This window comes from Buteo buteo, chromosome 13 (genome assembly GCF_964188355.1).
Source record: "Buteo buteo chromosome 13, bButBut1.hap1.1, whole genome shotgun sequence".
Taxonomy (NCBI): Eukaryota; Metazoa; Chordata; class Aves; order Accipitriformes; family Accipitridae; genus Buteo; species Buteo buteo.
Genome location: NC_134183.1, coordinates 15,426,283 through 15,451,836, shown reverse-complemented (window position 1 = coordinate 15,451,836; position 25,554 = coordinate 15,426,283). Strand labels below are relative to the sequence as shown.

The 25,554-nt window shown below is 44.1% G+C and overlaps 2 protein-coding genes across 4 annotated transcripts; both read right to left on the bottom strand.

Annotated features, from left to right (window-relative positions):
* Positions 1-1,264: 1,264 nt before the first annotated feature.
* Positions 1,265-11,409, bottom strand: TVP23C (trans-golgi network vesicle protein 23 homolog C). 3 transcript variants are annotated; one of them, XM_075044866.1, is made up of 7 exons: positions 11,225-11,409; positions 6,963-7,045; positions 5,933-6,077; positions 5,361-5,450; positions 3,928-4,059; positions 3,711-3,839; positions 1,265-2,726 (listed from the first exon to the last, which is right to left on the bottom strand). In XM_075044866.1, exons 1-7 carry the CDS (start codon positions 11,228-11,230, stop codon positions 2,694-2,696), a joined length of 618 nt encoding a protein of 205 aa, XP_074900967.1. In that variant the 5' UTR covers positions 11,231-11,409; the 3' UTR covers positions 1,265-2,693. The 3 variants fall into 3 exon arrangements, with proteins under 3 accessions (XP_074900967.1, XP_074900968.1, XP_074900966.1); XM_075044867.1 differs by lacking the exon at positions 11,225-11,409 and adding an exon at positions 7,758-7,806; XM_075044865.1 differs by lacking the exon at positions 11,225-11,409 and adding an exon at positions 7,749-7,796.
* Positions 11,410-13,028: 1,619 nt separating this feature from the next.
* FBXW10B (F-box and WD repeat domain containing 10B) lies at positions 13,029-24,908 on the bottom strand. Its single transcript, XM_075044020.1, has 12 exons — positions 24,716-24,908; positions 24,488-24,615; positions 23,398-23,509; positions 22,725-22,866; positions 22,070-22,273; positions 20,364-20,485; positions 19,671-19,819; positions 18,584-18,726; positions 17,691-17,849; positions 16,603-16,800; positions 15,420-15,610; positions 13,029-13,891 (listed from the first exon to the last, which is right to left on the bottom strand). Exons 1-12 carry the CDS (start codon positions 24,906-24,908, stop codon positions 13,029-13,031), a joined length of 2,604 nt encoding a protein of 867 aa, XP_074900121.1.
* Between the last annotated feature and the right edge of the window lie 646 nt (positions 24,909-25,554).

Genomic DNA, 25,554 nt, shown 5'->3' with positions numbered 1-25,554 from the left:
CTCCCTGCTGGCCCAGGACACTATGCTCCAAGGACTCAAAATGGCTCTGCCTGTAAAATGAGGATGACTTCAAGCCCACCTTTCAGGTGTACTTTCAACATCTGAGGCGTATTTGGCTATTTCAGAGCAAGTAGTATTTTATTATTACTGCTCTTGGAGTATTTCTTCTTCTGTAAACCCTGAAAGTTCAGCCACCACCCAGGCCTGGAGGTCTTAGGTGGGGCCACCATTACACAGTCAATGCTCAAGAAACTGGCTTAGTGTGGATTCCCGAGGCTTGGCGAAAAAAGCACATTCAGAGAATTTCCCCATTCTGCGGCAACTCCCACTTCCTGCTTCACAGGAAACCCCAGCACACAGTGAGTAAAAATCAAACAAGACTCATGCCCAACAGGAGAAGCGATAAGAAATTTAGTTCTGATCCATGCTGTGGAGAAACGCAATAAAATGCCAGCTTCTCAGAAGCCAAGACTGAATGTTTGCCAAGAGGATAAAAATAAGCCAAAGAGGGCTATATTTAAAGGCACATACTAAAAAATTCCTCTGTCCTTGATTAAATAAACTGCAACTTCCAGAAAAGCACTCTCTATTTTCCAGCAGTTTGGGGGGAGCTTTGGCAGCAGGAGAATAAACATTAAGTCCAAAACTTTCAACACATTTTAAAACAACTACCTCCTGGCTGGAGCTGTGCCAGAGTCAGTGCCGTCCCTCCAACACCAATGGCAAACTGGGAGCTTGTTGGACTGGAGCAGAAAGGATTTCCATTCCATTGTGCTGTACCGGCCAGACGCTGCACTTGCACGTCCCCACGTGGCTGTAGAAGCACCTTTACTTCAGTGATTGACTTCATTTGGCCTGTTTACATTCATTTCTTAGAAATAAATGATCCCTTCCACGTAAATGGGGACTAGAAGTTCCCGCTACGTGGTGGCACGAGCTTTTACGGTAGCACGCTGCCACCTTCCAGGAGCGAGCCAGGGACCTGGGCAGAGGGGCCCTCCGAGTGCCCTCAGAAGCCTCTTAGCCACGCCAGCAGAGCCTTATAGAGTGACAATTACTTCAGCTCCACATGATAACCACTCCAGCACGCTTACAAAGAAAGCGTTTGCACAGGGAAAACTGTCCGAGACCCCTGGTGACAGGAACTGTGCCAGAGCTCACTAAGCAGCACCGTTTAAGTTGACAAGGAACCCCTGTTAAAACTACATTACATGAACATGGTGTATAAAAGAGCTCAGGCATGAATCATAGAAGGGATGTCTGGTCTGGTTAAACAAAGCATTATTTTAATTTCAAGATTTTATAAATACATATTTACAAAAGGAAGGTATCAATCCAAAGAGTTAAACAAATGTACAGCTCCCAAGTATTGCTACAGTACAGGGAGAGAAATCATGTTAACGCAATCCCACAATTAACAATATCCATTATTCAAAAAGAAACCACATTCTTAATTTAAAATATCTCATCCAAAGTTTACAATATCCACCGCTGCAAAAGCACAATCTGCCTTGAACAGAATTACATGACGAGAAGGAACTGATCCCTTTCATACAGCTTTTCACACAAAACACACCACTTTCTGCCATCTAAGTGAACACTGCCAAGCCAACATTTCACCATCCTACAAAATGCTTTTTTTCCAGCCACAGACTCCTTGGGGAGCACGGCTTGAGGACAGCATACTGCATGGATTCAAGAAATGTAAAACCCTGTCGGTCCCATTCCCTGCAACTCTGTGCCGAGGGGCTAGTGAGGAAACTGCAGATCACATCACCCTACACCCTCCTGGCCAGAGAAAAAGAACCGCGGCACCAAACGCACACTACTGCGCAGCGCCGACATGACGCCAGATGGCATCACTTTAACAGCATTAGTCAGACGATGACTGCTCTCAGATTCGCTCTGTCTCTGAAATTGTCCGTGCAACCTTCCTCGTAACCTGGTTTTACCCTTGCTATACTCTCCATACAGATGCAGGCCTACAGGTAGAAGCTGGACTTCCCATAAATCCAGGGGCTTAAGATGTTACTGAGACCTCCAAGAAAGCTTCAGATAAATAAAAGACCAGAGCTGCTCAGAAGTCACTTTCTGCAGTTTTCACGAGACTTCAATGATCTTCTTACCAAGCCAACAGCAACATTTCCTTTAGATGCCCTTCACTGCAACCACCTCAGCACCATTCAAATCACAGAATAAGATGCGGAGCCAAAAGAGTGCTATCTAAACTTCATAACAGAAGCAGCAGTGACCTCCAATGACCTCCAAGAACAAAACACAGCAACGGCCACAACTGAAATTATCTGAGGCACCAACTGCTGGAGGAGTTGGGGGGGTTCTTGGACAACGGAGGCTCGGCTTGTGCATGGCTTTTCTGAAGAAGCATATCCAGCAATCTTCTCTTAGTTCATCCAGTCGTTCTAAACCTGTATGAGAGCCACCTAGGATATTTTTTAATTTAAAGTGTAGGCAAATTAATTTTAATTAATCAAACTAAAGAAAGGACTGAAACACAAACTGCTAGTGGAAAATCGAATATAAGTTGCTAGGAGTGTTAACCTGAAGTCTTGCACAATTTATTTACTTCTTTTAATTCACACCTCATGTATGCAGCTCCCAAATCTCATGGTCAGAGCAACATTCTCTGTTGTCCACTACTGTGAATCCAGTCTGGCTTGAGGCTTCTACCACTCTCAGGATGCTGTTTGGTCCTCTTTAGCCACCGTCTGCAGAAGGCAAAAAAGAAGAAAAGGAGTACAGGAGAACTATGTGACTCACTGCCATGATTCTGGGGGACGGCATTAATTCTGCCAGAGACTGAGAATGGTCTGGGCCTCTGGTTAACCACTGCAGTGGTAAAAGCATTCAGAAGCAAATCCAGCTACAGAAGAGCACAATCCCAGCACAGACTGCCAAGAAAGGTTTATCAGTGTTTGAACTTCTGATTACACTAATGAGAGTAATTCCAGCAAACATTTGTGAATCTGTGGCAGGCAAACCACTTGTCCTTGGAGTTGTCCACATAATACAGCACACTGAGGAAACTCAGTAAAAGCAGAAGTTAAATGACAGCCTAGAAGTGGAACAGGGGACAGTTGTGCCTACTGCTGCAGGGATCTATGGAAGGAAGAAAACCCAGTGCTGGGGCAGAAAAGGACCTCCTGAAAAGAGCTGGTTGGAAGTGAAAAAGAACATAAAAGGCAATGGCAGCCCTTTCGGCTAAGAGCTATGCATGCTGCAGCTGTGCACTGAAGCACAAGGACCAATGCGACATCCCTCCAGGTGCATAGTTTTGTGGCTAGCACAACCTGAAGAGGAAGCAGTGCAATGAAAGGAGTAATTTATAGCAACACATTATCCAAGAGCCATAGTTTATCAAAAAACATTTCATTCTGTCACCACATTCACTGTGTTCCTTATTTCCAATATACCAGCCATATTCCAGTAACTTCTATGGCACCTGTCCATGGCACCAGCAAATAACATGAGCTCATGACGTGCAAATGGAACTTGATGCCAATAATTAGCAAGTTACTCCGTGACTTTACTAAAGAGGCTCAAATTCACAAGGCAGCAAGGTGTGAAGGTTCCCTCTGCAGAACTACAAATAACAACTTTTTCAGTCTTTCTTTTCATGGCCCAGGCAGTAAGGAAGCTGATGGACAGAAACAAATATGACTGGAGGGTTTCCAAAACCCTGGAAAACTTACCTGCCGCAAGAACTGCTTCCCAAGATAGTTGGTTGCCATGCTTGTCAAGTTCTTTCTACTGCCAACTTTACACCTGATATAACCATAAAGGTTGGCTCCCTGAAGCACCACTCCCATCACAACCACTGCCTAAGACACAGGAAAATACAGTTGTTGATTTACACTGCCTTGCCTGTAACATACAGGATCTATTACTGAGTTGAGGGAGTCCACTCACCAGCCATTTCACTTTGAAAGAAAAGAGAGCGCTGAAAGCAAATATCACCCAGATCATAGGACAGGTAATTAGACCTAACCAGAAAATTCGGGACTCTGCTTCTGATGAGGTTTTACTCCCTTGCGCTGATACCTAGAAACAGAAAGGAAATCGAGATTAACAGGCTGATCCACTGTATAGGTCACATTGTCATTAAAAACAGTCCAGAATCTACAAGCCCCCCGTTTTCCACCTCCACACAACAGTACTGGGTGCTTTCAAGATCAATTTCTACATCACCTAAAGATCTTTCTGCAGTAGCAGATGCTTCCATTTAAGGGACCCTTTTATCCATTTTCTATCAGAAACAGTGGAGGTGGCAGCATCAAATCGCCTTGGAATGCTTGGGGATTAAAGGTTACATTTGGGAAACGTGACATTTACTACATGGTTCAGTTACAATGCTTAGAAACAGCCAAACCGGTAGTGTTTTCTACCTCCAAATCACTGCACAATCAGAATTTCACTAATCCTACCACTGGCAGAACTAAATAATGATACTTTTAGACATCAAAGTAGGGTATTTTTTTCTTTACACACACAGAGGTCTGATTCACACCACATTACTGATTTCATAAAGTCTTTACAGAGCATAAGATCCCAAGCAAGCACTCACTTCTTCCTTCCTATAACATTTAAAAAATCTGGACTGGGGTAAATTTACAGCATCACCAGCAGTTCAGCTACCTTTCCCCCTCCTCCACCAATATGTTCTAGCTTTTCTAAACTAGCACTGTTTTGAGAAAGAATGTGCCTGTAGTTAAGGCACAAAATCAGCTGGAGAAAGGTTTAGGTTCAAGTCCCTACACCACTGCAGACACAGGACAGCACAAAATGATCTTTATCTCACTCCAGATCTGCATGCCAGAAGTGTCACTACCTCCATAGAGAGATAAAAGATAGGGATCAAAAGGGTAAATACCGGAAGTGTTGTGAGGTGCCTGACAGATGCGATACTAGAGATACTACAGACTTAGCAGTAGTCATCAAGAACTCAAAGGCACAGTAATAGCCATGACAAATGCTATACATGTTTCTTCCTACTTCCAGTAGTTTTCTATGGGAGGTAAAAGCTCTGTCAGCTGTTGCAAGTTCACACCAGAAAACCTATAGGTTACTAGCATGGCATGGGAACCTTTACTGCATTCTGTGTGGAACTTTTACCTTACTTACACAAAGCCAGATGAATACATCATGAAGAATTTTTAAATAATTCAACAATCACAAAGTCACTCAGCAGCCTACATGAAACAAGCACTTGGTTACAGATCTCTGGCTGGAAGTAAATATCTATGCTGTGCAAACTACCATCACAAGCATAACCACTAATTAATAGGGGTTTCATAAAACAGAAACAACTAAAAGAAAGAAAAAAAAAAAAAAAAGGAATTTACCTTCCTGGCTTCAAATACCCAGTGACTTCTACCGTCATCATCCACCTGGTTCCACCAGCGAAGGCCAACCATCAGTCGCCCTGTGACATTCTGAAATAGAAGAAAAGCTATGAGCTTTATATCGCTGCTAAAAAAAACCATTTGCCAAAGTTCAGCTGTTTGAGTTGCTGTTTTCAATGCTGCTCATCTGCCTCACATTTGGGAAAACAAGATTACGTGGCTCTTATGTCCACAACAATCTATTTTCTAAAATGTCCAGTACAATACCAAATTACTGTGAGGCATATTTCTGGTGATTTGAAAGTGATTTGATAATGAAGCCTCTGCTACCTTAAAAGAAAACCTAATATATGTTCTCCATTTGATTTTCAAAAAGACACCAGGTATACAGAGAATTAAGAGTTATTACTTCGTAACGCTTTGCAATACATCACAGTACTTGAGGGTATTTTGGGTATCATTTTGTGGGAAAGGTACAAACAAGTTACTTTTTTTTGTGATGTGAATATCACTCTCTTCAATTATTCTTATATAGTAAGACGAAGATAACAAAAAGCATAAAAGGAACTTACCTTTACAGCCCAAAAGTCACAGGACAAGAGGAGGATAATTGTCACCATGCAGGCAATAAAGCTGCTAGTTAAGAGCTCACAGAGCAGATAGACAACTATCGCACTGACTCGGAAGAATAAGTGGAAAAATGATGCCACTGGATGCCTGGAATGAAGTACAGCACAGTCACAGCTCTTTCAGACAAGACTGAAGCAATTTCAGAGAAATGACACTGCCAAGTGATCTCCCATCAACTCACAGGATAAGGATCGGCATCGTAACATGAACCCAGTGTGCAACAACTTCTGAAAATATGGGAAATAAACTGACTAGAAGCTCATCATAAGGAAGACACATTCTATATGCAGTGATATCCCACGTGCAGACAGAATTTAGGGTGGAAGGGGACAGGGAGTTTTACCTAGTGTTCAACGTAAGGCAATTTTTATGGGTTAAATTTAAAAAGGTTCTGACAGAGGAAATACCTCTGAAGGAAAGATCAGACTTCTCAATACGGCAGACTTGTCCTTCTTTCTGATTTCTGCAGTTTCCCTGTCAGAAACGTGTAGCACAGAGCTGAGGTCAGCACAGCATCCGTGCATGGACACTGCTCTGTGGCAGGAGCTTGGGCAGAATGAGGAAGGAGGTGGCTGGACCAACTACACCAGGACGTGACAGACAGCAGTGCAGCACCAAACATACTTGAGAACAAAGACTGGGGAAGAGATAGCGGACTAGGCCAGAACCAGCACTCAACAGGGTGAGAACCTCCCGTTACACAGAGTCATTGTATCAGTGTAGATTCCTTACACACAGGGACACAAGCACATACGACATGTTAGGGCACCCAGAAGCATGAAGGCACAGATCTACAAATTCCAGTTGAGCTTCTGGAACTGGTGGTCTCAGTTATCCAGAAATTACTCTCCATTACTTCCAAATAAATAAATAAGGTGTTTGCCATTACATATTTTGATGTAACATGGCAGTCCTTCCTTCCTTGTGCTTCTGCCTAGAACTGACCTAGAAACTCTCTCTATAGCCACCGACCTTATTTTTGACTTTTTTGATCTCCTGGATACATCATCATCTGCATCAAAGAGAGACACATCTTCAATGTCATCACTGCTGTCCTAAAGCGGGAACAGACGCAAAGAGTCACATGAGAAAAAAGAATCTGTTTTCAACTTCAAGCAGAGACAGTTTTGATTACCCAGAAGTATTACGGTGTCACCTTAAGATCAAGATGAATTTGGGAAGAACGTGAAAATTTAACCACATCCAAACCAAAAAAAGCAGCATTAAACGTTTCGATCTGTGCTTTGTGAAGACGACGTAAGCTCACAGTGCGAGTCCTTTCTGCACCCGGGCAGTGAACTTCACAGCTTCATCTAGGGCCTTTTCCTCTTAACCCCTTTCAGAGAGCCCAGCCCCTTGTACAAGAGCTATTCCCACGTCAGGCAGCAGGCCCGCGTCCTCCCGCCTCTCAGCGAATACACCGGTGACGGAAGGAGAACTGGCTGTTTTCACAGACAGCCTGCACCTTTCCCGCAGGCCCCGCAGAAACGCCGCACCACCCGCCCCGGACCGGCCGAGCGCTCTCACGGGGACACCGGCCCTCCCCGGGGCTCTCCGCCGGCACAGTACAACGACGAACCGTCCGGATGGCGGGACAACCGCCGGGGGCCGCAGGCCTACGACAGCGGAAAGCGCCTGCCTGCCTGCCTGCCTGCCTGCCTCCCCCCCGCCCCGGTACCCGGGCCCGGGCCCCGGCCCCGACCCCGGCCCCGGCCCCGACCCCGACCCCTGACCCCGCCCCGGCGGGGCCCGCCTCACCTGCCCTACCATGGTCGGAGTCCCCTCACTTCCGCCTGCCGCGCAACGTCAGCGCCGCGGGCCAATCCCAGCACGCACCGCCCCTCCACCCCTCCGCGCGTGCGCGCCCGCCGGGACGGCGCGGCAGACGTGGCCGCGCTCTTCTCCCCCCTCCCCCCCTGCCGGTGACGTCACGGGGGGGCGGCGCCAGGAGAGGCGGCCGTTGGCGGCGGCCGCTGAGGGGCCGGTGGCGGCCCTCACGTACGGGGGGGTCGGGGCGCTGAGGGGCCGAGCCTGGTCCCCGGGGAGGAGGGTCCTGCCCCGCTGGGGAGCCGGCCGGGAACCCTGGGGTGCTCCCTCGTGAGCCGCCAACACGTAATCCCCAGAGCCGGTGTCAAGTGGAGTTAGTGGGAGGGAGAGCTCTAAGGGGAAAAGCGGCTTCGCTGAAGCCTCGCCTTTCCTCATCGCCGGCGTACCCGAAGAACGCCTGGAGGAGCGTGCAACCGTGCCGGGGCCGCGTTTTGGGTTTTCAGCCACCCTCTTCCCTCGCACGGGGCAGGGGAGCGTTCCTGTCGACTAACACGCCGCCTGCGCGCAGCACCCAGCTCTCGCTTCACTTGCACCCCTTCCCGGGTACCTCAGTAAAAATCTGCTCCTGGCAGAGGTAAAAAAAAAAACAAACAAAAAGCACCACCAAAAAAACCCAACTGGATGTCTAGAAAATGTGACAGAAAAAGCTCAAAATAGAGTAACACCCTCAGATCAGTATTTTTAGAACATAAAAGGCTGAGCAGCTGCACTGAAAAGAAAGGGGAAACTTTAAGCTTTGGTTTTTACAAAGTCTACAGGCAGGCACAGAGCTTTCAGGGAAGAAAGCGCAGGTTGGCAGTGCCCTGATTTTAAAACTGCTCATTACAGCCATCGGCGTGGGCGTACACGAGGGACAAAACCCGAGGATCCATCAGCAGCTGCAAGCTCGCTCGCACTCCAAGGAAACCATCTGCAAACAGCTCATCTGAAACACGCTGCCCAACGTTTTTTGTACGTGAACAATTAAGTCACAAAACATTCGTTAGGGAAGAAGTGAGTAAATTTCCGCTTCATTTATAAAGGAAGACAACAAAGTTAGCTATACAGTTATTCCTTCCAGTTGTTCTTCCATCTATTTTGGCAAGTGCAAAGGAACAGTTTGCCTTGCAATGAGGCACAACATTGTTTTATCACTTGCCACCTGTTTGAAGGATCACTGCTTGATCCTATTTGAAGCAAAAAGGATCTCTCCCTGTCTGGGTCACTCTTACCATAGCCAGTTCCAGCCATAACTGCTTACCAGGTGGATCTGGCAGCTGCTGTATTCTTGAAGGACTACATGTTTAGTTCAGATTTAGTTATTTTGGGGACTAGCTCATCCACTGGTATATTCATATGCCTTAAAAGAGATTTCAGACCTGTAAGACTATAGCAAGTAAGTCATACATCAAAGCAAAGATGTAGAAATCCAGAGCTTTTTAAGGACAAAAAAGTCTCTCATTGGGCTGACCCAGGAGTGCTTTGAGCTGTTCTGGTACCTCATCTGCTTCACGTCTCCCACATGCTGGTGGGACAGGGGAGAGCAAGCAATGGGGCCCCTTTAGCACTAGAACACATCACTACCAATAGTCCTGATTTTTTAGTTAAAAATATCATCTTCTAAAGCAATAATGTGGAAGCATATGAAGTGCTCGTACCAATGAAGTATTCTTGTTGGACAGTCTTCCCTGTGGTTTATCTGCAAAAATCTAAAACCTGGTGGTGCTGCAGCGTGAGAGATATTGCAGAAATTACCATCAGTGTTGCTGCAACACAGTTAAAATTGTTGTTGTTGGAGAAATACAAATTTATTGGGACCCCTGAAGATATAGCACCACTGCCTAACCTTTATGTTAAACTACCAAAAAGTAAAGCAAACCAAAAAAAGACATCCAAAAATTCTACTGAAAAACTTCTGAAGGAAACAGCCACCTGTTGGGGTTTTTTTGTCCTTTTTTTAAAAGCATATGGCCAAACATTTGAGGACAAAGCAAAAAAAAATACTAATTGTACTTTATGCTTTATTATTTTGTGATCAATACAGCATTTTCACACACAGCATTTCCTCCCAGATGACCCCAAGGTGCTGGTCGATAGCGGGGACAGGACACGCTCCGAGCTGGGGAGCAGGTCTCTGCTGCTTTCACCTTGTTCAGGCATTGGTGTTGGACAAAGCTGCCTTTGGCCCTCTGGCCATTTCCACCCACCACCCAGGTACCTGCTGGCAGGGCAGCGAAGTGTCAGGCTCTTGTGTAGGCTGCCCCAAAATACAGCTGGGGCCCCACACCCCACAGTTAGAGCCATCCAGGAGGAAGATCAAGGTGTGGAGCTGCGGCTACAGGGAATATCCCCAGACATTCAGACTGTAACCCCAGGGCTCAGATTCACCCATGCTCCAGGGTTGATAGACCCACTCACTTACAAAGAGCTCTGGTATCTGCTAGTGCCGTAAGTGACACAGGCCTCCCTCTCATGACTTTCTCAAAAACTGTACTGAATTCAAATTAACACTTTATTTCTATATAACACCTGAAAAACCACAGCAGAGAAGCACAACAGAAATAAGCATATTATGCAGCAAGTCAGTAGACTTAATGTTCATCATGTAAAGACTTGGCTGTTCAATGGTCTCTCTCACGCATCTTTAATTTTTTTTTTTTTTTTTAATTTAGAAAGGGCAGGTGTAGAGTTATTAGAATCACCGCTATCTTAAGTCTGATATACATGATCTAATCTCATGGTGTGTGATCCAGCCACAAACAAGTAAAACGTCCTTTTGCTTCAATACTGCCTGCATACAGTTTTGTTTTCACATCAATTTAAAGACAATATCAAAAAATCCATTTTGTTTACCCGGTTAACAAGTACACTTGCAATGCTCGCCTAAGTCAGCATGCCATTTCACAGGCAATCCAAAGCTATTACTAATAAATACAATACTATATAAAAACTTAATTTACTTTTTATACCTCTGCTGGTGCCTCTTTTTAATGCTCTCTTGCTCCTTTTCTATACACTGAGTGAAGTAACAGGCACCATTCCTCAGCTGAAATACAAACACTTCCAGCTATAACAAACACACAGGTAAAAGCACATTTTGTTCAGAAATGCCTGTTGAGCTATACAGACAAAATTGCTGTGACATCAATACAGTATCATCATATCAGGATGATATTATCTACACTTTGTGGATGACAAGTACAACACTAACAGCACCTAGCTACAGCAAAACTCTTATCGAAACTATCTTGCCACTATTCTGCCTGGCTTTGTCTCTGCTTGCAGGTGCATCGTGTCCTGCACAACAGCAGTGGTGCCCACAGCCCCCCCAGGTTGTCACCTCTGCACACAAAGGCCAGGTGCACAGAAGGGTCAATTTAATTCAGAAGTGAATTGTTAAGATAGTAAAACAACCTCCTCTTACTTACCTTCATAAGTGACTTCACGTGCTGTATATGACATCTTCCCACACGTTAATTCCCTTCCAATGCATCTCTGACACCAAGCTCCCAGCTTTGCATCCTGTGTGCTGGGCTAAAGCCGATCACAGAAGGACTTGGTCCAGCTCTGCCTTTGTAGGCGATTTCACACCACCTCTGTTGGCTGTAGCATTTTGCGAGTGCCTGAGCACCCACACCTGCAGCAAGATGCTGATTTATCGGTTCCAAATAGGAAGACAACACTGTAATCCTCCTCACTTCAGCATGACTAAAAAGGCGTCAGCCTTTCCATGATGTTTTTCCATCAGGCTTCCTCTGTTAGATGCTTTTTTCCAGGGGGTGTGTGCCAAAGGGTCTCTAGCTGCAGCTGTGCTGGGCTTACGCCTGATTTCTTGTGAGAAAGTGCCATCCCGTGGCTAAGCGTGAAATCCTTGCTGCTTCGTGTCTGAAAACTAACATCAGGCAAAGCCACCTCAGACAACTATAATCCCTGTACCATAGCACAGATGTGCTGCAGTAAGGCCAATTGCCAACCTCCCATCCTCACTCATCCCCAGCCTGCACGGCCTTTTGGCACTAAATCTCAACTACAGCAGTCCAGCTCCCACGTCATTAGTTTCTGGCTTCCTCAGTTTTACATGGACACATAGTTTTTATTACACCTGTTCATTATCATTCTTCGGGGGACAACTATTGTTATTTTTCACTATTAGCAAGGTCTGGCTTAATCACGGGGTTTGGAAGTTGAAGATGACATTAAAATGAACAAACCAAAACTAATCATCACCCTACTGTATGGACAGTTTCACAGACTTTCATCTCAAACCAAAACTACTCCTGGAAGGACCCTTGACATGACCGTGGACAGGAACATCCCACCTCAAGCCTCTAATGCAAGAAAATAATGGAGATGTTTCTGGTACACCACCCAGATACTCAAGGTTGGACAATTAGACAAGTTTTTGCTTTCCCAACTCAAGCCAACTTAGGTCCTGAGAGTTAATGGAAATCAAGCATATTTAGGCATTTTATCCACAAAAACAGAGAAATAGAAACCACTACCTTTATTTTTTATTTAATACAAATTAAATTTTAAGCTGCTTTCCAGCTGGGTGGCCCCAGCATGTCCTGGTACCTGGGGCTGTTCCTCCTCAGAGGCAGGTCTTGGCCTTTCGCCTTGCTGAACTTCACAAGGTCTCTCTCACCCCATTTCTCCAACCTGTCCAGGTCCCTCTGGATGGCAGCATGACCCTCTGGTGCACCAGCCACTGCTCCCAGTTTGGTGTCCTCTGCCAACTTGCTGAGGGTGCACCCTGCCCCATCATCCATGTCATTAATGAAAGTGTTAATCACGATCAGACCCAGTGTTGACCTATGGGTACATCACTAATTACTGGCCTCCAGCTAGACTTCATGCCACTGATGGCCACCCTCTGGGCTCTGCTGCTCAGCCAGTTTTTGGTCCACGCTTCTTCGGCTTACTCTAATCAATGCACACAAACTCTAATAAGATTTTTTTTTTATTAATCACACATAGTTGAGCCATATGTTGAACTATATTAGCATCAAACAGTGCTGTATCTGTAGTAACAGCAGGTCCAGCAAGATAAATCCAGGAGAGGTCTCAGTCCATTTACTGCCTTGAGAAACATCTGAATACACCAATAATATCTCTTAGAAAAACTTACAGTGGAGATGTCATTTATACTTAGAAACCACAGGAATCTTGACATGGCAGACTCAGCTGGACACTGGAATCCTCAGATACTGGTTGTTGGGCTAAGGGGTTACCTCAGATAAATGTATTAAGCCCAAGTTCAGGAGCAGCTATTTTCCCCTCCTCAGTAAAAGAGTCTATAGGTAGGCCTTTAATTTTCCTTAACCAGGCCTTCTTGCACGCTCTTTGCTGATCTTCCATGAGCTTTGTCTGGTGTGCCTGATACTGAGCTATGGTAGCTGCCTCATACGCCTCCTTCTGTTTTCCTGTCAGAAGCCTGAACCCATTGTCACTCTGGGAAGGGTCTGCAGCATATGGACAAAAGGGCTTTTTTCTCCTGGAAATCACTTCATTTTTCATTTGTGCAGTCACACATGTTGATTTGATCAGTTCAGAAGAAGCTGTAAAGGAGTCGATAAGCTGAACCCCATCTTCAGGGAGAGGAATGACTTTACCGTGACAACTGTGAGCTTTCTCTTCTCGCAGCAAACCACAAGTCTTGGGACGTACAACAGAGGGAGCAGGGATGGAGGAATTCACAGTGGGTCCATGCAAAGAGTTTTTCAGCTTGAGCTGCAGCATTTTGGTTTCAAAAGGTATAGAAATTCTTTTCATAGTCAGAGAATCGCTGTGCAGTCTCACACGTTGGAGCTGGACTGTCTGATCCTTTTTGTGTTGCAGAGGGGTTTTGTATATTTGTACCTTTTCAGGGCGGTGTTGCCGATGTTCCCATGGAGGTTCCCATGCTTCCCTGACTTTTGCAGTGTGCTTAACAGTGGAGCTGACTGGGGCTGCCTTGCAGACATTCTGCAGCATGCTGACCGTTAAGAGGAGCTTGTCAGGGGTCATTGGACAACTTGGACCTCTTCTCTTTTCATGCTGCAAAGTGTCACGATGTGCAGATGCATAGAGAGAAGGGCCATGTTCAGATTTGCCATCTGTTTCCAAAAATAAAATACAGCTGAAGTCGAGGATAGTTTTTGTGATCATTGTTGGCAGGATAGTACTCTAAGTAAGACCAAGGATGGGTGCTGGATTGACAGGCATATGGACAGTCCGAGTTTATCTACAGAACAGGCAGCATGGGAAGCTACAAGCCAATGGTGCCCATTTCAGTTCGCTCATCCTTGGCCTCACTAGTGATGCTGCCAACATCAGAGGTAACTCTCTCTTGGTTGCCTGAGAAGTGTTCTTGCCATAGCCTGTACAGGTCAGGCTAAAGTCAGATTCTGTAACATACATTGTATTTGTGTGTGGATGGCTTTGTTTCTAAAAGGAAGGAGGTTCCCCACCACCTCTTCCCATGCACCCCTTTCTTGTCCTACAGTTCATGCGTTGGGAAAAGGCTTCAAGACAAGTCAGTTCCTGGTAGAAATTTTTGAAGTAGCCAACACCTGAGAACCACTTCGAACCATTACTGCTCAGAGCTGCATTTGAATTGGAAATCACAAGACATGCTTCATAGCCTAGCTTTGCTGCCTCAAGGGACATAGGGAGTGACCTGTGCTGTATGACAAACATCAAGATGGACTGCGTGATTATGACCTTGACTAAGAACTAGATGGGGCTTATGATATAGACCATGTAAGACGCTCAGTCCCATGGCCTTGCCATAGCGATTAATTTGTCACTTTGTAATGTCATGCCATTCGCATATCATTGCTTTGCAGTACAATTCTGTTTTTCCAGTGGTTAACTGAAAAGTCTGCCCTCTAGAAATGTATTTCAGAGAACATTAAGTTACAGTGCAGAAAGGCAGAATACAGCAAAACAAACTAATGAAAATTACTGCTGTTCCTCATTCACAGAATTTAGAACTGTTTAATCTGCACATAACATATGACCCTGCATCTTAGTTACAAACAGTAGAAGTTTGGGGTTAGATGCTTTCAATCGGTACAGCTCTTCTGAAGTAAGATGTCAGAGTATGTCTTAAGCTTCAAGATCCCAACAGATTCTGAATATAAAACCTGAGAAAAACTAACTTAAGGAGACAAATGCCAAATGGCCACAGAGCATCTTTGTGATCTCAGTACTATCTCATTTTCAAGTTTCAGGTTGCCACGTCTTTGCTGGCTGAGACAATTCACGTATAATTTTTTAAAAATTATTTTCTGAGCTACTGCTATTGATTAAATACCAAGTACTTGAATAAATTTTGTGCAGAATTCTCCCACACCTGATAAAGAAATCAAAAATAGAATAAGGGTACAATAAAGAAACCTAGATACCAGAGAACTAAGCCTTATAGCTAGAGCTGACCACTTGTCCTGTTTATTTGATTGATCTAAAGCAGCTTCTGTAACCATCACAGGCTCTGCAAGTGGTCTATTTTACCACTGCAAACCTTTCATCCAGAATGGGCCTGGCTTCTAGAGTTCCTTACCTTTTGTTTAATCCATTCATTTATCTTACATGCACTTGTTTGAAGAATTACTGTCCTACCTAGCTGCGAAGAGTCCTTACCAGTACGTGCCAGGATTCTTGCAGAATGTGCTTTTGCTGACTTTCCTGAGTCAAAGGCACGGGGCTGTGTGGTGCTGGGAATGAAAAGATTTTTCTGCTGCTCTGCATGGATGCGAAAAGCCTTTTCGATCTTGAGAAAATGCTGCTGCTGCTGGCAAGCTGCTGATTTCCTCAGTTCATAGCAGAGAGCTAGAAAACAGAAGAATAAGTCATCTCTAAACTTTGCTGCTGTTAAAATTTTTTTTTTAATTAAATAAAATCTTCATCACTGATGGGATTACAAGTCTTTGGTTACTGTTTTGCCTCTTATCGCAGTTTCTAAAGGTCTAGGTATTCGAAATAATAAAAAAATATTTGATTAGCAGAAAACCTCACAGAATTCAAAGATGAAAGCAAATGTTGATTTTTTAAAAAATATTATGTATACACAACCCATACTTTTTTTGCCACTAAAATGAAAATATAGTGCACTCGCCGTTTGTTTCCCATTTCTACAAATTGTACGTCTTTCACCAAGTAGAGCTGCATCAAGGAGTTTAGCATCTGATATCCTTAAAAGCTTGATAACTTTCTTAGCCCATCAGTTTATCTGCAGTATACATTTTGATTGTAGAGCTGGAAGAGTTGTGATACATAGTGTATTAAATAACTCTGATTTAAAGAAAATAACATCACCGTGCTACAATTTAATAGTGCCTGTTTATGTGCAGTTGCATTTCCTGGTGATGGCAGATCCTGAATGCAGGTGTCCTATGACTTTCTAGAGTATTTGAAAATAAATAATTCAAGCACTGAATCAGCAGCATGTTTCCATGCACGCCAGCTGTAAGAATGAATAATACTACTGATTTCTCTATTACTCAGTTGGAAAATGACAGTGCCTGTTTTGACAAATGTGTTGAATTTATACCAAACTTTTCTGAAAAGGTACAAAGGTTTTACAAAAGCCTAAAAATGACAGAACCATTGAAATGCAACAGAATTTACCAGACTGCCCTTTAAAAAAAAGCAGGGAGTCTGTATATTGATTAGGATGAAGGCAGTGGGTACGTGAAATTATTTCTAGGTCATTTTAGAAAACGTCAGCATATTGCCGAGGCTGTACGTAATACTTTGAGATGCTCCACAGCTTTTTGGTGACCGGCAGCAGATCCAGCAAGGCAGCACGAGCTGGTTAGCATCTTGTGTCTCCAGAGCAAGCCGATGCAGCTGGCTGAGGTCGTGGCATTTTGGTTGCTGAAGGTGAAGCCGTGTCCTACTTGAAGTCCCCTTGTGCTGTTTTTTCTTCCCCACCTTCTCTCTGTCAGCATCTAAGGTATAGTCCCACCTGACATCCTCAAACTGGAACATCAACAGACTAGTTGGCGAATTGATCACCATCCTGGAGATGGGAAGGTAAAGCTGATAAAAGCACAAATATCAATAACACAGCAGTTACTACCTAAGGGGCCTATTTGCTTCTGTGCAGTACAAAACTGGAGCTTCAACAGATCTGAGATAACCATCACTTGTTTAAGGAAGCAGTAGCAATTAGTCCCATCAGTCAGACTCTGTACATTTTAATTCATACTTTGTATGAGCTCTGTGGGGCTCTTTTCATTCAGCTCTATGGCAAAATTAGTTTTAAAACTAATTAGGATGAAAATTGCCAACAGTGGACTGAGCTAGATTAGTGCAATGCCAAAAGAAACTGGAGATACCATATTATTAGGGACATTTAAACCTAAATTGGAGGGGTGTACCAGGTCTGGTTGAGATGGAGTTACTTTTCTTCATAGTAGCCCATATATTGCTGTGTTTTAGAGTTGTGAACAAAACAGCATTGGTAACACACCAGTGTTTTAGCTATTGCTTACACAGAAGCTGGAACTACCTTTAGTTTAGAGGTACAGAAGTGAATGAACCTGGAAAGATTTTCCATTATTGGCTTTTATAAAGAGAGAGTAGATCAGGGAACAGGCAAAGGTTTTGTCAGGCCTTGGCTTGATCCTCCAACCTCTTAAGAAATTTGGGTTCTGATTTCAGCTTTACAGTTGGATCTGTACCTTAAGTAGTATAGAAACAGGAAATTGTACATTGCTGAATGGACTAGAAAAATATCTTTTCAGCCATTGTTAACAAAACCAGATTATTAAAGCAGTCAATAAGCAGTAGAGCCCTTTAAAACTTATCTGTGAGAAGGATGGTAAAAGGAAAAATACACAATTCCTTAAATTACCATGTAATCTACCTAATTTGGTTCAGAGACTGATGGCAGCTGTTGTCACCAACCTGTTTCCTGCAACGTAGAAAGAAGATATGGGGTCCCCTCTGCTGCTGGCCATCAACACTTTCAGGCAGCTTCCAGTCAAGTAGTTAAATATGCGAATCTTTCCATCAGCACAGCCGCTGATGACCCTGAGATAGAGGAACTCCAGAGACAGAACTTCCCTGAAAACACAGCATGTAAGTGTTGGTACATTCACCATGCTTTCACATGGAGACATGATCAACTACCTCTTTTGTCTTGAGGAGATGCAAAGGTCTGCCTCCACCAACAGGCTAAACAGAGGAGGTGATCAAGATATTTAAAATGTCTAATAGTGAAATCCTTTATAATCACTCCATATCCAAACTAACCAACCAACCCACCCAGTGCATCCTCACAGCAACCAGTACAGTTATGGTCATCTGCTGCATTTTAAATTTCATTTTTATGTCTAGGAAAGTAAATGAAAAAAATATAATGTTACAGTTTTCACAGTTCTAATATACAATTAAAGTATTAGAAAATGGCATAACATACAGTTGGTAGGGTTCAGCATGTAACTCAGCCATCTCCAACATAGACAGTGTCTATTCTTGACCAGGTAGTGTGATACCCTGTTACATACAGGTTGGGATCCTTGAAATATTGGACTATGCGCTGTCAGTCTTAAGTTATCCCTGTTTGTGAACAAGTGGTTGTCTATTTGCATTTTAGGTTGTTCTAGGTCTTAACTTACAAACACTGGTTGCAACCATGTAGTGCCTGACGCTGTTTTTAAGATGAAGATTGTTGAAAGTGAGGATATTTCAAATACTAGGACTGATAATTAAGGCATTTTCTGTTCCTATAAGGGAGACATTTTCTTTACAGATTTAGTGGACTGTCGAACACAACTTGAAACACATCTGATTCCTACTTAGGGTGGCGGAAAGCTATTAGGCATCTCTTAAGGTTTCCCAACATGCTCCATCCCAGGACATATCCATCGGTGCTTCCTGTGACTAGGTGCCACTGATCAAAGGACAAGCACTTAACTGGGCCTTGGTGCCCCTCTAATGTCTGCAAAGTAAAAGAAATAGGTGCAACACTGTCAGCAATCTGGACGGAAGTACGTCGAGATATCTTATGGCATTCACAATACCAGCCTTACGTACTATATTGTAGTTTTATTGGGTGTTATTATAACATACGAATACTCCCTGTGGATTACCATGTTAGTTTTATAGCTGCTGATGAGAAATATTCTGGGCATGTTGCTGATGCTGAGCTACTAGTGTGGAATTAACATCCATTTTCCATCCTTATTACATGCACCAAATAGATGTTACTACACGAAGATGCTTGTGATCTAGTGAATGTTCACCCAGGAGAGAAGAGAGTGGACTGCCCTGACTATAGTGGAAGGGGCAATTGCAAACTTAGCTCAGCTGGAACAGGGATAGCTTGCATTGGAGACACATCTCAATTTGCAACTCTTCCCCACAGGTAGAAAGAGCTTCACTCCTCTCAGACATGTGGACTAATACTAATTCTGGACACCTGCTAAGGTAATTACCAGACTCTGGCCTCAATCTTTACATTGCAGAGCAGCTATCCAGCTGCTCCAGCTTTATAAACTGGTTCTGAGAGCAAGGTTCATGTTTTGGGCTAACCCATGATACATCTGACCCAGAGAGCTGTTAGTCAAGCCCTCCCACCCTCTTCCCAGGTTCTGAATGTTTCTACAGGGGAAGAGATGAATGTATCTACAGAGAACAAGTAATGATGGGGGTTAAGCAAAGCAAGTCAAACCCTGGGTTAAAATTGACAGTTGCTTGCAAGTAATTTTTTATGCTATTTGCTCACCAATAAATCTGCAGTTTATCAGTTTAAGTGGTTTTTGGTTTCATTTTTTGGTTTTGTTTTTTTTTTAAACAAAGTCTTTGGCATAAGCAAAAAGCTCTAAAACTAGCACAGGAGATTTTTGACAATTTAGCACAAAATTATCCACCTAAGAAACTTACTTTGATCAGAGTGCCCATATCAGCACACCAGACTTTCACCAGCCCTCGGTCACACCCACTGACAACATGGGTGCCATCCATTTTAACTACGCAAACAGCACTGTTGTGTTTCAGAGTCTTGAGACATTTCCCACTCTCCAGGTTCCACACTGTTAGGGGCAAAGGGGAGAAATATTAAATATGTATGCCCCAACAACAAATTTTTTTGATTTAATTAAAAGAGACTATTGGAATTATAGTTGTGCCTTGTACCTGCAGCTCTGCATGGAGCAGGTGTTGACTTAAAGAGTGTAATTGCATGGCAAAATTTTTAAATGTGAGGTCCAGAAAATGTCACATCCTTTTCATCCTTATTCTATAAGCTAACAAGGAAACCTCTGGCAAAGCTGGAAGTTGATACCACTCTCCCAAGACTTGGTCTAGCCCTGTAGCCACAAAGCCATTAAAACTAAATAAAAGCAGAAATAATGAGAATTTATTCAATGACACAATCAGAGCCCTTGCGTGTGCTTGTGTCAGCTTAGGCTCTTCTGGAAGCAAAAGTATGAGACGCTAAAATTCACCTTCCAATTTATAGGCTTACTTTGCTGCTCACACACTGCCTGTGTCACACTGATCACACCTCCCACATACTCTGCCCATTGCTCACTACTGTTTGCCTTTGGCTGGGAAGCTGCTGGTCTTGGCTCTCACCTTTCACCATCCCATCTCTGGCTCCTGACACAAGCTGCTCTTCATGTAAATCCAAGCAGGTGATTGTCCCACAGTGACCATTAAAGATTTTCGTACAAGCACCACTGTATATATTCCAGCATCTACAAAGGACCAACCAAAAAGAGAATAGTGATTAACTTAATTGATGGCTTATTCATCTTATTTGTTATTTCCTGCTTAATGGGCCCAGCTCTTCTCTGATACACACTGGGTTAAAATGAGGAGTCATTCCACTAAGGTGTCAGAGGATTTGGAATGATGAAGTCAGGCTTAGTATTAAATTTTTACCCACATACTTTGTTCTGCCTCCAAACTGCCTGGAAACATGTGGCTAGATTTTACCTTTGGCATGGTTACCTTCAGTTGACCTTAAAATGTAGAGCTTTACAAGATAAGGTTGTTTCTTTACTGGCTGGTGCCAAGATGATTTCTTTTGACTTTATCTAGAGAACTCGAGCCTGCACTTAAAAAAACAGCCCTTTTGGAGCAGGGAAGACAGAGCCTGAATCCATGTAAACTCTTTCCCCTTTTGTTAAATGCTGCCTTTGATGAAGATGTGCAATGGCCATGCCAGAACCAGACAATCTGCTGCTCAGCTTTTCACCCCTGTCCTGCTTTTGGCTGGGATAGAGTTAATTGTCTTCCTAGTAGCTGGTATAGTGTTATGTTTTGGGTTCAGTATGAGAAGAATGTTGATAGCACACTGATGTTTTCAGTTGTTGCTAAGTAGTGTTTAGACTAAGTAAGTCAAGGATTTCTCAGCTTCCCATGCCCAGCCAGCAAAAGGCTGGAGGGACATAAAATTTGGGAGGGGACACAGCCAGGGCAGCTGACCCAAACTGGCCAAAGGGATATTCCATACCATGAGATATCATGCCCAGTATATAAACTGGGGGGAGTAGGGCTGGGGGGGTGGCTCAGGAACTATCTGGGCATTGGGCGGCGAGTGGTGAGCAATTGTGTTGTGCATCACTTCTTTTGTATATTCCAATCCTTTTATTATTATTGTAATTTTTATTGTTATTAATAGTTTCTTCCTTTCAGTTCTACTAAACTGTTCTTATCACAACCTATGAGTTTTACCTTTTTCTCTTTCCCTTGCTTCTCTCCCTCATCCCACTGGTTGGGGAGGGAGGGAGGGAGTGGCTGCGTGGTCCTTAGTTACTGGCTGGGGTTAAACCATGACAACCCCTCATCACGATACTCTTGGGATTTAGTGATAAATGTGAGAGCTGATCATCTCCACCCCTTGTTTCAGGGTGCGGTACCTGGAAAGGAGCAGCTGTACAGCAGGTACCAGGGTGTTGAGCCTTCTTAGCACAACAGGCCTTCTAAAATGTCACAGAGAAACCCAGCCTCCCTGAACTTGATGCTAACATTAGCAAGGCCAGAATCTCACTGCAAGTGCTTATTTGAAACACATCTGGTGTTTTAAGGTACTTTATGAAAATCTGTGCATCACTGTATCTTCGTATTTTATCACTCAGTACTGGGTGAAACTGGGAAACAGAAGCTGTCCTATCTGAGTGGGGGATGTGTTCCCTTATTTACTGTCCTTTCTTCATTACTCTAATGAAAGTGGTGGAAGGAGGATTCCTAAAGATTGGAGTGGAAGGATTAAAGTTTCATTTTTCCTAGATTTGCTGGGGGCTGGTATCCCACGGCACAGTCCCAGCACTGCTCACCTGATGCTGAGATCGAAGCTTGCGCTGAGAACAAACCCTTTCTTCTCATTGAGGAAGAGCGCTTTAATGCTCCCAGCATGGCCAGAGAGCAGAGGTGGCACTTCTTTCATTTCTGACATACCAAGAAGCCTCACTTTTCGGTCTGCAGAGCCAATGGCTACCAAGTTCCCACCACTGTAATGGATTGTTCTGCTTCGGTCTGATCTGGATAAGAAACAGTGACTGAGATGAGCTTTAGCCAGCTAACAAGGTACAAGAGGTCTAAGACTGTGACAGACATTGCTCCAATGTCTAATGGTCCTCACTGAGCAACCTGATGGGCAATACTCTTAAGCAGGTGAATCCTTTGCAGGGCAACACAACCAAGGTCCCTAGTTCTGCATACCCAAGTTTGTATCTGGAAGGTAAGCTTAACGAGGGGAAAGGGCTCTTCCCGGCCCCATATCCCTTGTGGTACACTGTGGATCACTAACCTGTATGTCTTTAAAATAGCTTATCTTGGTATCCTTATAAAAAACTGGATTTGACACTGAGGATTTCTTAACACTGATGCTGAGAGACCCTTCTCCAGCCATACATTCTCACAGAAGGATCGCAGGGAACGGACATGTTTTCAGAAGCCGCTGTTGGCCCTGCAGCTGGGCAGTCTACTCACTGGTCCATGAGGACACGAATATTGTAGGAGCCACAGAAGACATTTCTCTCTTCCAGCTGGATTGTGTCAGTTTTCAGATCATGATAGGCTGCCTGCAGATTGTCTTCCTCCTCCTGATGGAAAGAAAGATAGGGAAAAGTAACTCAGGGAGGGAGGAATGCAGCATTAATCCATAGTATTAAACATATCAACTTGGTCCCCACTATAGCAATGAGACCAACAGAGACAGAAAGTGTTGGTAAGGAACACCTAGAGTGCAGGAACTTCCTGGTTAGTGCAGAAACAGGGGTTGTTTCTATGCTGTGTTCCCCAGCAAAAATGGAAGACCTGACAGCTGCACCCTTTATTCTTTGGGAAAAAGGCTGTGTCCTTGTGATGCTGCACAGCCTTGCCATCACCCCTGGCCTCAAGGCTACGCATGTGACTGGGGGACGCATTAGGACAAGGCAGGAGTTCAGGGGGGCAGGCTCCCTCCCATGCAAGAAGGTGCTGAGCAAGCACTGGTTCTTATGAACTGCTCACGATGGTGCAAGGCAGAAGCAGGAGCGGGAGAAGAGCAAAGCAACTCGGAATTCACTATCCTGTCTTCCAAGACCATGTCCTCCTTCCTCCCCAAACACTGAAATGCAGGATCCATGGAAGGCAAGCAACTTCCAATATACCTTTGTGTTACTTCCCCAGTTGTGGCCTTCCATTTCGATGACATCACCCTCTTCGTTTAACTGTGGAACTGTCACATCGACTGTTTTAGCATAGTTTGAAACTGCTCCTCTAGGGCACAACCCCTGGAATAAACCAGTAGAGGCAACACAGTCACTGCAGAGCCCAGGCACACAAAGGATGCTGCCCATGTACTGATGCTTTAGAATCCCATGGGATGCTGAAGTTACATGCAAAGCTGAGCTGCACACACTGGCTTGTTGTTATTGTTTAAGAGACCTGACTTGCATTTACCACTTTGTCAGTATAAGATTTAACTTCTCGTGAGAAATAATTGCTTTTTATTTTTTTCCAGACTCCAGTCTTAAGCTTTTAATAAGCTGCAAAATTTCAAAGTGCATCTCATCTTTGGTGAGCACTCAGCTGATTCAGAATCCAAACCCAGTGAGGTGAGAGGCTCTCAAAACATCTTCAATATTTAAGATTCATTTTTAATGTGTGAAACCTTCCATTAAGCCTTCTTTGAATGCTAACACAGAGCTCAGATTTCTATGCTCTCTTCACAAATCAAAGCAAAGACTCCTAACTATCTCTTTGCTGATTTACCTTTACACTTAGCATGGTGTATGGCAGGTCTGTACTAACCAGGACAATCCTTTCGTAGAAGTTCTGCTTTACTGTGTCCCAACCACCAGCTCTGGCTTCTCAAGAAACTTAGCATTTCCATCTTCCTATGTGGAACAAATAAAGCTCTTTTTTGAGCTGCCTCAGGGAGCCATTGTAGCTCTGCCCAATTTCCACTAGCTCCTGGGAGTCCAGTATTTGCATTTGTGACCAAATTCTGCTTTCCTGATTACAAGAATGTTTTGATCCATTTTTAGAGATACAGACCCTTTAGAGGTCAGTGAAAGCTATTCTGTTGTGCTTACTTTTGACAGTATGAACATCTAACTTGGCTTAGCTCTGCAGGTGGAGGAAGAAGGAACAGGGTGAAGTTGGGAGGTAGCCTGTAGTAAAAGCATCTCCACTAATGGCTTGGGCAGTAGCAGAAAGACACCCTCTTTTTAAAGTGCATAATAATAGCAGAAGCCCAGGCATCATACCTGCAAATACAGGATCTTCTCCTGTACTATGCTTTGACACACACGTTCCTGCTTGACTTCTTTGGCCAGAAAATCCCAGCATCTACTCACAGCAGCACATGCACTGAGGGATTTTTGATCCAAAAGCCCTGAGAAATTAAAGGGACAGACTGGCTTACCCCTCTCCACACTAGAGACCATTCATTACCCTTAGGGGAAACCACCCTTGGAAAATCAGAGCAGCTTTACCCAGGATGTAGATGGACAGGTGAGGTGGCAGGCAGCGAATGAAGTCCTTGGACTGGTTGGCATTAGAGGGTGACTGGAGAGATGCAGGAGCCACAGTGACATCTTGATCAGCTAACGACATAATAGGTGAGTTGTCCTCTGCATCAGGACCCTCCTGGATGAGGCACTCAGTGTTTTGGGGCCAGAAGCACATCGCTGGTTGTTGACCACCTAGAAGACAGGGGAATTTACAGTCTTGTGAGTGCTTGAGCTTTGGTGACCATTAACAGTACTGTTGTTAGTAATGTACTGCATGAGATCTTAATCTGACTCTTCTGCTAATCCCTTTGGTGCTGTACCATTCAAAGGAAAATGCTGAAAACACACAGGGTCTTGCAGTACAGTTCACACCAGTGGGGTTTGAGGGCAGAGAATGACAGCTCTTCCCACTCACCACTGCCCTGAAGGGTAGCGAGGACTCTTCACAGCTGTAAAAAATCAGGTGATCAGAGGGGCCACGGGAGACCTTGGTGACAGTGAGCTTGGTGGGGACGCAGTGTGATAGTTTTCTCTTTACAAACACAAGGTGCTTTACGTCCTCCACCTCTATCTACAGCAGTCACCAGCATGGGAGGGTGACTGTCCAAGACTCTACAGGAGAATACAAAAACCACTTCATGCCAAGGACATAGCACTTCTTTCCTGAAAAGAGTGAAAAACATTCTCTTCCTTTAGCCATTAGATTTTCTTCAGTAAAAATATGAGTTGGGTTATGACATTGTGGAAGGTAAAGAAAGGGGGATAAATTTCTCTGTTGTCCCTGAGATAACAAATGGGTAAACACAGCTAATGCCCTTCTC